Source organism: Rhincodon typus, chromosome 27 (assembly GCF_021869965.1).
Source record: "Rhincodon typus isolate 14 chromosome 27, sRhiTyp1.1, whole genome shotgun sequence".
Taxonomy (NCBI): domain Eukaryota; kingdom Metazoa; phylum Chordata; class Chondrichthyes; order Orectolobiformes; family Rhincodontidae; genus Rhincodon; species Rhincodon typus.
This window is the reverse complement of record NC_063358.1, coordinates 9,755,069-9,771,376: the sequence shown is the minus strand read 5'-3', so window position 1 is coordinate 9,771,376 and position 16,308 is coordinate 9,755,069. Positions and strand designations below refer to the sequence as shown.

At 40.4% G+C, this 16,308-nt stretch overlaps 1 protein-coding gene across 12 annotated transcripts in view; it reads right to left on the bottom strand.

Annotated features, from left to right (window-relative positions):
* si:ch211-15d5.11 (nuclear receptor coactivator 7) overlaps positions 1 to 16,308 on the bottom strand; it is a 98,316-nt gene that overhangs the window by 57,576 nt on the left and 24,432 nt on the right. For 11 of the 12 annotated variants that reach the window (XR_007264956.1, XM_048613070.1, XM_048613073.1 and 8 more), the window contains 4 exons: positions 4,772 to 4,842; positions 4,576 to 4,683; positions 2,648 to 2,755; positions 553 to 696 (listed from right to left, as the gene is read on the bottom strand). Coding sequence is in view for 11 of the 12 variants with exons in the window: in XM_048613070.1 (XP_048469027.1) it covers positions 553 to 696; positions 2,648 to 2,755; positions 4,576 to 4,683; positions 4,772 to 4,842 (431 nt within the window). In the remaining variant the exon portion in view is untranslated. The remainder of the gene's footprint in view (positions 1 to 552; positions 697 to 2,647; positions 2,756 to 4,575; positions 4,684 to 4,771; positions 4,843 to 16,308) is intronic. The other variant, XM_048613071.1, reaches the window with a different exon arrangement.

The following is a 16,308-nucleotide window of genomic DNA, read 5'->3' as shown; positions in this document are numbered from 1 at the left end:
GCCTGGTCTGCTGTGTTCCTCCAGCTCCACACTGTGTTATCTACGCATAAACACGTATTTTGTTTAAGTCATACTGTCACATTGTTGAATTTCATAATGAACAACATTTGTATGTTATTTGTGCCCATTCATCTCAGGGGTCTCAATTTAGTGGAATGATCAATGTTCCATTTTTTGAGCCCACTTTCTGCATCAAGGACTTCCAACAAAGAAGTATGAGTCGATGCAGAATAAAGGTCCTTCTGCCCTGCTTTGTAATGTGCCTATAGTTACATGTGATCACAATATGGTTAAAGTCACAGTTATGCAGGTACATGCATAGTGAAAATAAATCAGTTGCCTAACACATTAACAGGAGTTCTTGTATATACTCATCTGCTCAATTACTTCAATGCAATTTCCCGGTTATTTAGCCAGACAAGGTTCGGTCTGTACAAGGAACCCAAGTATTCTGGCTCTTAGTTAGTAAGAAGAAGTACAAGTAGCTTTGAGAATGTTACAGAGTTTGAGGCATTTAACTTGAAGTCCGCTGTTACAAATAAAGTATTTTACCTTTCCATCTGTAAAATATCTGCAACAGATTTTCAGGAATCTTTCAGAAAAGGGTACTTCGTCCCACATGGGAGACAAGCAACTGGGTATGGAGTGTTGGGAACTGTACCACTGTAGACTGGACATTTCTGCTGAAACAGCATCCTGGAAATTACAGAATGATTGTTATGAACACAGTACACTAGTTACCTTATTATTCTGCAAAATATAATTTTGGAAATCATTCTTTTATACCAACAATTTATTTTCTTATTATTTGATACATCATGATCTTAAATATTTATGTAAAGCTATTGTTGAGAAGGAAACAAAACGCATATGCTCTGGCCTCTATTTGTTTTTATGTCACAATCTGGAGTGAAATTCTGAGCCAAACATTGTGTGGTTGCAGATAAATCACTTTTGAGGCGCAGGTGACAACCACTTTAGGCTATGAACATGTACATTTAAAAGAATAGCAGTCATGAAATAGCTACTGCACAGAAGGATCTCTGAGGTCACTTAGCCTCTTGTGTCCATTCCAGATCCCTGTAAAAGGACCTCCGTTAGTCTCACTCCTCTGCCCTTTCCTCTCAACTGTGCAGTTGTCCCTCTTCAGGTATGAATCCCAGTTCCCTTCTGAAAGTCTCAATTATATCTGCCTCCATCATATTCTCAAGAAGTTCACCTAGGTCTTAAACCTCACTGTGAAAGAACATTTTCCTCATGTCACCTTATTTCTTCATTGTGTCTTTACATAAATAATTTGAAGGCAAATTATCCCACCTGTGAATTTAAGACTAAACAGCAGATGATCTGAGAAACTACTCCTTCTATCTATTCACCCTTTTTTCAGATTAGAAATTAACTTTGACCTCAAATGTCCTGTGGATGCTGGATCTCATGGCATCTATTCTTAAAAAGGCAGGAGAGTTCTCGCTGGTTTATTGACCAACTACATCTGATGAAGGAACAACGCTCCAAAAGTTAGTGTTTTCAAATAAACCTGTTGGACTATAACCTGGTGTCATGTGATTTTGACATTACCTTACAAACAACATTCTCTAAAAACATTATCTGGTCATTCTCATGTTGCTGTTTATAGGAACTTGCTTGTTGTGTTTCCTTCATTGGTTGTTAAGCATTTTTGGACATGACAAGCTAAAAAAGGCTATAAAAAAGGCAAATCTTTATTTTCCTTGATACGAAGTACAAACGCCCACCATAATGGCACATGGATGTATAGGTCTTGCTTTCATTCTATTTACAGACTGGTTTGCTACAACATTACGTTTTATTAAAAGAACTAGTGGAAGGGCTAAGGCCAAAACATAACCAAGGCAATAAATAGTGGATTGTGCACAGGTCTACTTATTGCCAGGCCATCGTTTATCTTATTTCTCGCATTTTATTTCTTGTTTCCTTTCTGTATTCCTGTAATTTCCATAAATAGTTTCTCCAAGTAGGAGTGAAAGATTTATGCCAAATAGTCTGTGGATGTGCTGGAACAATTACCAATTTCTGTTGGATAGATGCAATTCTGCCAGTTTTTCCTCATCCTCAAGAGTGGAATAACCTACTTCAATAAGGGTAAAATTTTATCCAAGTTAATACTAAGTAGTCCTCATTTAGCTATTGCTTCATAGAAATCCCAGGCTATCAGAATCTAAATTTAGAAGCATCTCTGATATAGCATCATTGTATTCATGCACTTATCACAGCCTTTTAACCAGTCCTTTTTTAGCTAATATATTAATATTTTGGGTAGGAAATTATTAGTTCCTTTCGAACCTCCCAACAGTTTCTTTATCATGATTCTCCAACTAATAGCTTCCTATGTACATTTCACAGATATAAATTTATCCAGTCCTTTCTAAACAGCTACCAGGTTCATGTTTTCACCATTTCAGCTCTTCCCCACAAAGATTCTTAAAGTTATACTGCTTTTTCTCCTGCTCTTTTTGAGATGTTACAAGATGCTTTTCCAATTTGACAAAAATATTCCTGAGAAGCACAAAGCCACTTTTTAAAAAGGGATTAGCTAAAGCCTAACTATGAGAGGAATTTAACTGGATATTGCAATGGTGTACTTTTCTATTTGCTGGGTAAAACTTACCAAAGGTTTGTCATACTCTATATCTGATGAAGAAAGAGTCTGTGACTGCCTGGGACTTGAGGATATGGGGCTTTCTTCACTCACTTCTGGATCAGGAACATACAGCTGCTGCAGGAAAAATTCTCATTTCAGATTACATTCATTGTTAGAGTTCTGTGCATAAAATTATTTTCTGAGGGAACTGGAAATGATGTAGGTGGACACTCTACACTGTTTGAGAATTACTACTTCAAGTTATTGGGAAGTACACTCAGGGCTCAAGTCTGGATCATGGCCTTGGTGAGGAAACAAGTGACTCTGATGGAAACTGAACTGAGTTCTAGTGAACAGCTTCTTGGTGAGTGGGTCTCATACATCACTCTTCCTAACATCCTAAGTGATTGGGAAGAAATCGACCAGGTTAGATTTTGTTTCTGAGCAATCCTCCATATATTTTAGGCAGGGATCAGTATCATAGCCCTAAATGACAACAGCTCAAGTAAGCTCACAGCTAGCTGCAGTGGGCAAGATTTGTGTTCTCTAAGCTGGAAGACCATTCAGAGGCTTCATCCAGAGCACCTGACTTAATAAAAAATAAGTGAGAGGTTGATTCAAAAGAAGTGTCTTTTCAGTTCCTTTTTAAAAACTTCAATTAAAAATGTACAAAACATCAGCCAGGCTTTTAGCTGTGTCTCCCCAAGGCAAGTAAGGAAATCCTGTAAGCATACCTAGAGCAGTGGCACCCTACTTTGCTGTTGGGTGCACACCTCTGGTTAACTATGTTGACACACTATGTTGAGAAAATGGAGGTGACTAGAAAATCCCACATCCTTAATCCCTGGTTAACAAGGCTCTTAATCAGGCTAACTGCTTGCCCATTTTGTGAGAGCAGCTGACCTTGCCAGCCTCAAATCCAGGTGACATTTGGAACGGTGGAGAAACCTTATCAATGCTCAGTCTTATAGTTTTCAGGACCCATTCCCTTTGAAAATTCAGCCCCTGATCTCTGGTTCAGTTGTTAAATCCACTACTGTATTCCATGACCTATGTAGGTAACCATGGCTACAATTAATAACAGTGGGGGTGTATGGGTGTGATTGTATGCACCTTAATACATCAGAATTTGGATTTTAAACTGTTAAAATTCAAACTTTAATTCAACACCATTTGTTCATCACATTTTTGGGGTTAGGATTGGAAAAATGTGCCTGAACAGTAAAAGGTTAAATAGGTATGAAAAATATCAGAGAAATGGTTTCTCCCCTGTTACACACTCACGTTAGAGTACTGTAAACAGATTCCTTAATGTTCAACCGGAAACAAACATTTTTTTTCTGTTAGACATTGTTTAAGTGGTCTTGTGGCACCATGGCTAGCTCACTGCCTCTGAAACAAAAGCTTCTACTCCAGCATTGATGGTCAAGGAAAGTATGTTTGCAATGTGGCCAACAAGTATCAGATTACTAATCTTTCCAACATGCTAACAGGACGCAGTATGAGCAAGAAAGCCATGCAATGGAAAGAAATTGGAAACTCTATCTTTACAGGATGCAGTATGAGCAAGAAAGCCATGCAATGGAAAGAAACTGGAAACTCTATCTTTGCTATCCACAGATGCAAGCTACAACATGCACAAAAAATGTATGTTGCCAGCAACTCAGTCTCCTAGGGGAGTTAGTTTGCTCAGTTGGCAGGATGGCTGGTCTGAATCAGATTAATGCCATTAGCGTGAGGTTCAATTACCCCATTCTGGCTGAGGTAGATTTGGTATCTGCCTTCTGTGCATAATCCATGGTTAAGGTCATAGTAACGAGAGTCAGACCTGCCTTTAGGCAGAGAATTCAAGAAAAAGACAACAACACTCTAAACCACTGTGTGCTGAAGAGTTCCTGATCTTTTTTGGGATTTCCTAGATATGCGGTTCTTCTTGTCAGTAACTATTCACATACCTGCCCTGGAACAATACTTTGTGAATACAACTTGTTTAATTTAACCAGTTGATTTGGTGTACTGTTGAACTTCAGGGCTATGCTACACAGTGTGTCCTCCACTCCTGCCTGTAAAAAGAACCATATACAGTATCTCCATCTGTAATGTTCACAATAAAGACAGGCAAAGTAAGTATTAGAATTGGAGAATACCTACTCTGTATTCCGTTGTGCCCACTGGTTTCTCTTGGATTAATTTTCGAACATTCTTCTCTTCTGTTTGATTTTCTGAAGGATTTTGAAAGAAAATACAGTTACAAATGAATAACCAGACGAGGCTGGTCACTTTGGGCAAAGAGGCCAAACCATGTGATCTTCTGTCCAAACATGGCTTTGAATATAGATGTTTGAGGGATGACCTATGCAAGGTGTTTAAAATGTTAAAATGATTTAGTAGGATACATATAAAGAAACTATTTTTTTCTGACAAACAAATGAAGAAGGAAGAGATACATTTTTAAAGTTAGATCACTTAGTAGGGAAACTGAAAGGTTTTTGTTCACACAAGGTGGAGCAGAAATTTCGAGTTCTCTCCTCAACAAAGCTATAGATGTCAGGATGACTGGACCTCCCTCAAAACTGATACTGAGGATTTTTTTGTCATGTAAAGAATATACAGCCAGTCAATTAGAGCAGAGGCACAAATCAGTCATGATCTAATTGGATGGCAGGCCTTGTTGTTGTGGCCTAGTGAGGGAGATGGATTTAAAATCTACAATAGCTGTGTCGCTGAGCGGTCCAAGGAACTGGATTCAGATTTCAGTCTCAATCGGTGTGGTTCATTCTTTCGGTTTTAGTGCTCTTGTGGTGCCTCTGGGCCAGAAGGTCCAGTTCAAGTCCCACCTGCTTCACAGTGTGCTATAACATGTCTGAACAGGTTGAATAAAATACCTCTAGTTGAAAGGCAGAGCAGGCTCCATATCTGAATGGTCTACTCCTGCTCCCAAGTCCATTAATGAGTGGAATGGAGTAGATCTTCATCTGTACTGTCCTGGCTTAAGGTAAGTATTGTGTAAAGAGACAAGAGAAATAAGGACATGCAGGATGAAGCATGCTTTCTTTTAGGAATGCCATCTTTCTTGACAAGTCTTTCTCTCTGCTCATGCTATATTTACACCCAGGCAACTTTGAGGAAAGCCTACCCACTATGTTTACAGGCTGTATTAACAGTATTTTATTTTTCTGCCAAACAATATGAAACTGACAATCATCTGTTTGTGGAAGCCACAGTTCATAGAATTGTTAAAATTCAGGGCACAGAGGTCCTTTCAAACTATCATGTTTGTACTGATCCACTTCTAATGCATGGCCTGTGGCCTTGCAGTTTATGGCACTTCCAGAGCACACCCAAGTGTTTGCTCATTCCAGTGTGGGTTTCTGTCTTTACTAGCATCTCAGTGAGTTCCAGACTGCTATCACCCTCTCTGTGATTAAAAAAAACTCATTTTCCCTCTAATCACCTTATGGGAAGATGGTGGCGCAGGGGCGTTATCACAAGACTAGCCTCCAGAGGCTCAAGCTAATGCTCTGAAGACGTGATTAAATCCTACTACGGTAGTAAGTGGATTTTTTAAAATTAAAAACATCTGGAATGCAAAGCTTGTATCACTAATGGTGACGATGAAATTATCATTGTTTGTCATAAAAATGCATTTGGTTCATAATGTCCTTTAGGGAAGGAAATCTGCTGTTCTTGCCTGGTCTGATCTACATGTGACTCTAGACCCACAATAATCCAGTTGACTCTTAAAATGACCTCTCATATGACCTTGCAAAATAATCAGTTCAAGGAAAATTGGGATCAGCAAAAATTCAGGCCTTGCCAAGATGTCATATCTCCTGAAAAAGTACATTTAAAAAAAAATTAATTCTGATTTCTTGGTTAGTTACTTATCTGCAAAGGGAAATAAGTCCTTTCTATCCTTCATTTGGTTCCTCATAATTTTAGACACCACAATTAATTCTCCCCTCAGGCACCTCTGTTTCAAAGGAAAAATCTTAGCCCATTCAAGTTGTCCTCAAAGTTAAAGCAATCATCCTCATAAATCTCCTCTGTCTCTGATTTGTTCATCCTCCCTTGCAGTAAAGGACCAGAACTGTCACTGTGGCCTAAATAGTGTATTATTCAGTTCTAGCATAATCTCCCTGGTCTTGTATGCCATGCTTCAGCTAGTGGAGAAAAGGATGCATTCTTAACCATCCTATCAGCTTGTCGTGTTGCCTTCAGGAATGTGTGGACATGGACTCCCAAGGTCCTTCTGATCTCTATCTTACCATTTATTCTTTATTCCCTTTCCATTTTTCCCCCTCCCAAAGGCATTACCTCACACTTTTTTGGATTGTACTCTATTTGTCACATTTCTGCCCACATGAGCAGCTGACTGGCTGTTTTCTGAACTCTACAACTTTCTTATTAATCAATAATTTTCTGATAATTCTCATTCTCAACCACATAGTGCATTTTTGTATCACCTGCAAACTTTTCAAATAACGAGATTGGCTAAGACCCAGCATTAATTCTAATAGAATGCAAAATTGTGAATCAAATTTATTTTCATAGATGAAACTAATTAGTCACGGGGCCAAGTCCAAACTTGTATAATATGCTGGGAACTGAACATCCATGATAGTGTAATTTGACGTAGTGGGAGTGAATGAAAAAGGGCTTCTCAACCCTTTGCAGGGGAATTGAACAAAAATGACGGGAAAGGAAACACAAGATGGATCCTTGATTCCACAGGCAAATGGTGAACAGCCTTGTACTTGGCTACTCATGTGTTGGCTATCAAGGGGAAGTGTTGTTTGTTATCTTCAATATGGTCTGAAAATGGGTCTTGTGTTAGTGTCCTTATCTGTAGACCAGAGGGTTAGTTCAAGTTCCACCAGCCCATGAGGTATATCATAATGTGTTTGAAGAGACTGATTAAAATAACTAATATGTTCTGAAGGAATGCCTGACACCAAATGGAATGATGGAACAGGTGATAAATTTAGTAATTAGAGTTCATTGGGTTCGAATTGGTGATATGAATATGGAGAGCTAGTAATTAGTGGCGTAATAGTTATTGTTGCCCTGTGGTAGTGTCCCTACTGCTGAGCTAGGAGACCAAGGTTTAAGTCCCACCAGCTCAAAAGTGTGTAATAACATCTCCCACAAGGTTGATAAGAAAATATTAAAAGAAAGTTATCAGTAAGGTGTAGCTAAATGAAATAAAGTTCTCAGAAAGAAGTGTAGACTTGAATTCTGTTGAAATACAATTACCTTTTGGATTATAACAGTGTTATGTTATAAATTTCTATAGGCATTGGACCTGGTTACCTGGATGGTGCTTATAGAGGACAAGCTGCACATCTAACTGTCACTTCCCTTCTTTCAACTTTTATAAAAGCTTTCTGTTGTTCTGGACAAAATCCATCACCATAAGGTCCATACCATAACACTGTGTGAAATGGGCATGAATCGCTGAGAATGATTGTCCAACTTCACAGTCAATAGATGTGAAGTTGGAAAAGCACAGCAGGTCAGAACAGCATCCGAGAGGCAGGAAAGTCAACGTTTCGGGCCAAAACCCTTCATCAGGACTGGGGAGCGGTCAGGGAGCCTAGAAGTAAATAGAAGGGTAGGTGGGATGGAGATAGGTGGATGCAGGTCGGGGTTATTGTGATTGGTCAGTGGAAAGGGTGGAGTGGATAGTTGAGAAGGAAGATGGACAGGTTAGGTCAGGTCAGGAGGCAAGGAGGAGGAGGAGGGCTGGATATGGTGGATATGGGATAAGGCTGGTGGTGGAGGGATGTTGAAGCTGGTGAAGTCAATATTGAGGCCATTGGGCTCTAAGTTCCCAAGGCAAAATATCAGGTGTTGTTCCTCCAGTTTATGTTTGGCCTCACTCTGACAGTGGAGGACGCTAAGGATGGGCATGCCGCCAGGTGAATGGGAGGGGGAATTAAAATGGATGGCAACCAGAAGGTCAGGTTGGTTGATGCGTGCAGAGCACAGATGATCCACAAACCCCCAGTCTCCGAATCTGTGTTAGTTCTCCCCTGTATAGAAGAGACCACATCGGGAGCAACGGATACAACAGATCAGGTTGGATGAAGCACAGATGAGTCTCTGCTGGATCTGGAAGGATTGTTTGGGGCCTTGGACGAAGGTGAGAGGGAAGGTGTAGGGGCAGGTGTTGCACCTCTTGTGGTTGCTGGGAAAGGTACTGGGTGTGGTGGAGAAGTTGGCAGGGAGTGTAGAGCTGATGAGGGAATCCTGGAATGAACAGTCCCTGCGGACAATGGATGGGATGGGGAAGGAAATATCTTTTTGGTGATGGGGTCTGATTGTAGGCAGCGGAAATGTCGGAGGATGATGCATTGGATTTGGAGGTTGGTGGGGTGGTACGTGAAGACTAAGGGGGCTCTATCCTTATTGTTGTTGGGGGGGTGGTTTGAGGGCAGAAGTGCAGGAAATGGAGGAGATGCAGTTGAGAGCATCCATAATTTCAGAGGAGTGGAAACTAGGGTCCCTAAAGTAGGAGGATATCTGGGATGTTCTGGAGTAGAATGCATCATCCTGGGAACAGATGCAGCGGAGGTGGAGGAACTGAGAGTATGGGTTAGCGTTTTTGCAAGAGAGTGGGTGAGAAGAGGTGTAGTTGACTTAGCTGTGGGAGTCAGTTGGTTTGAAATGGATGTCAGTGGTAAGTTGATTTCCGGAGATGGAGTATGAGATGTCCGGGAAGGGGATGGAGGTGTCAGAAATGGTCCAGGTGAAATTGAGGGCAGGGTGGAAGGCGTTGACGAAGTTGATGAAATGCTTGAGCTCTTCACTGGAGCACAAGACAACACCGATGCAGTCATCAATATAGCAGAGAAAGAGGTGAAGGATGGTTCCCATGTAGTTGTGGAAGGGAAATTGTTCCACAAATCCTACAAAGAGCAGGCAGAGGTCTGGGTCCCCTTCCCTTCCCCAGTCCTGACAAAGAGTTTCAGCCTGAAACATTGAATTGCCTGTTTCTCGGATGCTGTCTGACCTGCTGTGGTTTTCCAGCTTCACATCTATTGATTCTGGCTTCCAGCTTCTGCAGTCCTTACTGTGTCCAACTTCACAATCTGTTTTACCCCATTTCTTCTGTACGTAAAGATTTTAAAAAATGGATTTGGAATTTTGTTCCATATATTGCAGCAAAATCTTTTCTTTGTGATTAAAACACAATTTGGTTTGATTTATAGGAAAATATTTCACATTGGTGAATAAAAACAAGTAAATGTACCAGAACGCCTTCAAATATAATCTCACTATCTTCTGGTGTTGGTCAGAAGTGGGCCTCATGTAATATAAATATTGAAGCGGTTTTCTTGCTCAGCTGCAATCAGTCTACATGCTCTTCCTCTTCAGTGCATGTCATTTTGATGAAATCAACCTCATTGAAATAATTCCTAGCATTAACCCATTGTTTTCCAGGTCTGTGAAACTCCTCATCAGTTTTCTCTTCTTCTTGCAATCTTTAGGTTTTTAAAATCTAAAATCAGGGTTACCTACAACAAAAACAACAACAAGTTATATTTACGTAATACCTTTAACATAATGAAATGTCCCAAGGTTACCATATAAACACTGTGACTACAAGAGCAGATCAGAGGCTTGGAATACTGTGGCAAGTAACTCACCTCCTGACTCTCTAACGTCTGTTCACCATCTACAAGGCACAAGTCAGGGCTATGATGGAATAGCCCCACTTGCCTGGATGGGTGCAACTCCAACAAGAAGCTTGGCATCATCCAGGACAGAGCAGCCTGCTTGGTTGGCACCACATCCACAAACATCCAACCCCTCTACCATCGACGCTCAGTAGCAGCAGTGTGTACTATCTACTAGATGCACTGCAGAAATTCATCAAAGATCCTCAGACAGCACCTTCCACACCCACGACTACTTCCCTCTAGAAGGACAAGGGCAGCAGAAATATGGGAATATGGGAACACCACCACCTTCAAGTTCCCCTCCAAGCGACTCACCATCCTGACTTGGAAATATATTGCTGTTCCTTCATTGTTGCTGGGTCAAAATTCTAAAATTCCCTCCCTAATGGCATTGTGGGTCAACCCACAGCAGGTGGACTGGAGCGGTTCAAGAAGGCAGCTCACCACCACCTTCTCAAGGGCAATTAGGGAGGGGCAATAAATGCTGGCCAGCCAGTGACACCCACATCCCACAAATGAATTTTAAAAAACTATTACAGGCGTCTTCAGTTAAAACTAATTTTAGAATTTTGTTTTAAAAGGAGCACTAAGTACAGCTGTTTCTCTTTGGGTAAGTGCACTAGGTATCAGGCCATACAGATCAGGAAGGCCTAGATACAATCCCTGAGTTGAGTAATGTTAATGGCAATGTCAGCAAGACAGTTTGGTTCCATTCACGTCTGTGTCATGAAGATGAAAAATCAGCCATGTTCCCCACTTAGGCAACTAACCAGTGAACCCTGCATCTGTGTGAAAGCAAGACTCGATATGGCTTTGGTACTTCCATGATAGCTTGCCAAATGACCACTACCTATGAATCTGTACTTCAAATCAAGATACTATCTTCAGTGAGGAGCAATGAGAGGGAAAATAAAAGTGTCTCTGAGGAAGGTATGCGTCCCTTCTAAACTACTTATGCCGAGACTGGCTTTCTGGATTTAATTCCCTCCATATGAAGAAATTCACATGTTTAACTGTTACCAGCTTTTAGGCTTTGAATTGTTTACAGTTGAATAGGATTTGTTTTTGTACAAACTGCAGTGATGCTCGAGTTGGGTAAATTCAGTGCAAGATAGTTGTGTGGTCTCAGGAGTAATTTGACCAGAGAGACTTAACAGATAATTGCATGCGATGCTCTCACAATCGTGTGATTTCTGTTATTGTCTAAGAGACCTATCTATAAAGAGACGACAAATTTAATTAGTATTTTATCTAGTTATTTAGTAGCATTAGATTGTGTTGGTTTTCGCTTCTATTGGCAACCCCCAAAAGTACCTGAAGACAGTACTTATGAAACTATGCATAGTCTGTGAAGCAAACTGCTTTTTTCCAAGAACGTACCCACCCCTGACCGCTCCATCTCCCATTTCTAACATGGATTATTTTATCATCTTTGAAAGAATGAATAGCTGAGTGAATCCTGCAGGCATCCAAACCCAGGACCCAGTTGCCTGTAGTGCAAGACTTTGTTCAATTGGGCTATCCAGTACATATACATTCAAAACATAACAATGAGAACAGGTACGTTGAGTGGAATGTAAATCCTGCTGTCACTGCCATCCAAACATCTATAAAAACTAAAGAAATATTAAAACAATTGTAGTACAATAACCTACAGATTAAATGCAAATACACATATACTGTCTGCATGGTTTTAAAAACATATTTTGTTCTTAGATTCTCTTAAACATTATTTTACGCTGATTATCCTACTTGCTCATTCTTCTGAGAAGACCAAATCCTTTCTATAGCAACAGCTGCCTAATTGATGTGAAAAGCATGCAATAATCTTGGCTCAGTATGTTGCCACTGTCAACTCAATGTTTTCACCTGAACAGTCAGCAATCAACATCAACTCCCTGTATTGAATGAGTGCACTCAAGCTTGTGCAGGCCTGGCAAATTTTACACTCAACATGGTCAGATCAAAAAAAGGTTAGTTGATTTACCCAGAGGTTATAGTTTAGCAAAGCTTTACCCTTTCATTCCTGAAGTCGCTGGACTATGAATTGAATTATGTGTAAAAATGGATACATGGATGGGGAATTTGCAGACTACCTGCATCAGATGGTACTAATGGAGGCAAAATCCATGCTGCAAGTCAATAATAACGATCTGTGCCTGCAGCCAGTTTGGACCATTCTACTCCTTTGGTGATGGGAGGAGGCACCAGGATGGTACTTATGGGCAGGCAACATTTCTTAAAGGGAACATGATTGCAGATGTAAAATTAGGAGTCCAAGTTATGGAGGAAATGGCTGAAGGAGAGAGACAGGAGATACAATGTCCCTCTGATGTTGTGTTGGAGATTAGCTGCCATGACAGAAGTGAAATAGGAACATTGTTCTCCCTTATCCGCATTTCCCCACCTCTCAAGCTGTCTACTGGAGGAAGGAGGAGGAGGGTAAATGAGGAAATTAATATTAAAAGAAATGCCACAATAATATGGCTCCAGAGGGGGAAATAAAATCAATGATCTAATAGGAGTTGTAAAGATAAGAAATCTGCTAAAATACTTTCTCATCACAGCCAGGCCACCAACAGTTTCAATAAACAAAGCACTTACAACACTCCCTTTCCACAAGATCTCTGCACAGTGCTGCAATCGTTGCACTATACTTTATTAAACATCATTATCATATACTCACAAACTTACAACTATCACAAACTTCATTTACCCACAAGTTCCATCGCACATGCACTTGCTCAGCGGCTCAACTGAATTAGACACATTCTCTAAACCCTTAACTAACACAGTTGACTCTTTCCCACAGGAGAATTGGTACAACAACAAACAAGAAGCTGCCAGTGGAAAGAAAACAAAACAGTTCACGCATCCTCTATTTCTGGTTTAAAACATCCTGGCTGTCATGGGAAGGGTTAGGGTGAAGGTACTGGAGACACTGGGTATATTTTCTTTATATCACTGTCTCTTTCAACCTCTCCCTCAACCAATACACCGTGCATGACAAATTTCAGACACCCACTTCTTTCCTTTTGTTCTCATTCATACCACGGTTAATCTTTTGTCTTTCATTTCAGCTGCTTAGAATATCAAGGCCCTTCAGTCAGAGGAGAAGGTGGACCACAGTGCTTGAGATATGCACTACAACTTGACCTTATTCTTGCAAGTAGCAGTCCAGATAATGATACTATGTAGACTCTTCTTTAATTCATTCTCAGGATGAGGGTGTCACTGGTTGGGCCAGCATTCATTGCCCACCCCAGAGGTCAGTTTAGAGTCAACCACATTGCTGTGGATCTGGAGTCACATGTAGTCCAGACCAGGTAAGGATGCAGTTTCCTTCCCTGAAGGCCATTAATGAACCAGATGGGTTTTCCAACAATCAACAAAAGATTCACGATCATCATTAGACTCTTAATTCCAGATTTTGAGGGTAGGATAGAGGACAGATCAACATACACTGACTACCAGATACAAGTGCACAGGAGCTATAGCAGGAGGATAAGATGCCACAGATTCAGCAGAGGGCAAGGCCACATATTAGTTCTGCTGCAGAGAAATTTAGTCTGATCTACCTAAGAAGGTGGCTCATATGGAAATACTTGGGTCAGCCCAACAGAAAACCTGCATACAATGCATGGAGAAGTCAAGTTACCTCAAGACTTTTTACAGAATATGACGGCTTTTCTATCCAATAAAAAAGTGGTCAGCACTCAGCACCATAGTGAAATTCTCCATGACAACTCCAACAACTTCAGCCTTGGCATCATAAGAGAGGCAGCAGTTGTCCTCTGTTTGCATGACTGCATGTCTGCTCCCCTGCCAGTGCACTTGCTCCTGTCACTCAACCAGCTGGCCCAGACTTCCTACCATTTAGACTACGATGGTACACTCTGTAGCTGGATCCTCAATGGACTAACCTGTTTGAGGCAAGGCCATCTGGAAAGTGCTCAAAGAAAATTCAGCAGTATTTCATCTCTCAATATTATATAATCACTTACAAGTGAAAAACTGATAATCATAAATAACTCTTGCTGATACATCAGTGCTAGACTCATGCCTCCGAAGATTCCCATTCACTGCATTTCTTCTACTTTTAGATTCTTAAAAATCAGAATGTAGATTTTCCAGGTGAGTTTGAAGCATGGTTGAGGAATCTTTATGATTAAAAAATCCTAAAATCGCACGTTAATGTTGCTCCTTTACCATTTCCTGTTCAATCATTTAATCAGTCATCAGGGAAGTAACTTCTTCAACCTGCTATTTACAAACTATGAAAACTTAAAATATGAAGAATAAAACATAAGCAATATAATAATCTTGGAAAGAAAATGTGAAATAAAGTCAGTTGCAAAATTTGGCTTTGCACAGATGCCTGGAAAAGATAAAAATGGTGGGGACCACTGCTGGTGGTCTGTCCTGATCACAATATTTGGAATGGAGTTGTGCAGCCATATTATACATGCTTCAGAACTACATAGCAATCATGATGTTAGTCAGCATCAAGTACTGATTTGGCTGTAGACCTGCCATTTTGGACCTGGCAGGTCCTGTTAAGCTCTCTCTTAAATACACGCAGCTGATCAAGTGTTCAACTGCAGAAGGAACACCCACTAGCACTGTTTAAAAGCATCAGAAAGGAACTTTCTGGTGAGGTGGTTCTGGCTTTCATCTGTTGTGAGAGATCTGGTGCAAGTACAGTATTGTGTGTCTGAAGGAGCTCACACAGTTTTCAGAAACAGTTCCATTTCTGTTACAGAGGTGCACACCAGCTTCAAGACCTGCAGGCTAATTTTGGCTCATGCTCACCTCAAATGATCCTGTGCCTCTTGCTGCGCATGCAGCATGGTTTATGCTGTGTTCCATGCCACAATCATGGAACTGGGCTGTCAGAATGTGTGCTGATCACATCACCTTGATTGGGCATAAATAATTGTGCATCTTGATCTCTCCTCATACAAATAGGCCATTTCCAATTTTTAGCCCATGTGCTCTTTAAAGGAATGTGAAATTGAGTTTGCTGGAGTATATTTGGACCATAGTTAACCTGGTGTGTATTGGTTTTGCCTATAGCTCCATTCAAAGCTTAAACTGCCCATTAAATTGATGTGTAAAATTCTTCATGTATACACTTCTTGTAACTTGTAGTTAAAATTGCAAACTTGGTGCCAGCTTTAAAACCAGGCAAAAAAGAGAAACAGGACAAGTCTTAGGGATGAATATCAGGAATAAGCACAGACAACTGTAGTAGATTTCTTAACAGTACACTAGCTGGTAAATACATTCATTAAAAATAACAGTCCTCAAAGCAGCTTCTATATATGATTAAATTCCAGTGATTCCGCGTGTACTTACCTTGTACAGCCAGCGGCAACTCCAAACAAACTATGGGCTTTGCAAAGACCAAAGGCAAGAGCGTTTGTTTTTATCTATTGAGTCTTTCTGGTACATGACTGTAGTTTATCTCTACAATACTTTTGGTTTGACACCGCACTGTGCATTGGAAATTAGTGACAGTAGCAAATGGTTCATATAATTAAAGCAACTTTAATTCAAGTGCAAGCTGGTTCTCCACTTTATTACTGTTCTGACTGGAGCTAATGATGAACTTGTCTATGAGTAATCCTACACTGATTAAACAGAATAATAAGTGAATGACCCTCAGTCACTGTAGGGTGTTGATTCTTGCAAATTGCAAATAGAATTTTCAGAAGGATGCTTGAAGCAGGTTCTGGCACGCAGCAGAGAAAACAAAGCTCTCCTGACATCTGAGAAACAACATCCAGAAACACCATCCCCAAATATTTCCAACTCTCATTTATTAAGAAAGTAATTCATCTCTTTTCTTTACTTATAAAGGAAGTGACTCCTTAGTAAAATATGGTTTCACGAGCACTCATTACTCTCTGTTCCCTTATTCAAGTAGGCACCCATCACGTAGGAAGTTTAACAATGAGCATCAAAAAGCTTTTCAAATGTGTAGGGCATCCAAGCACGATC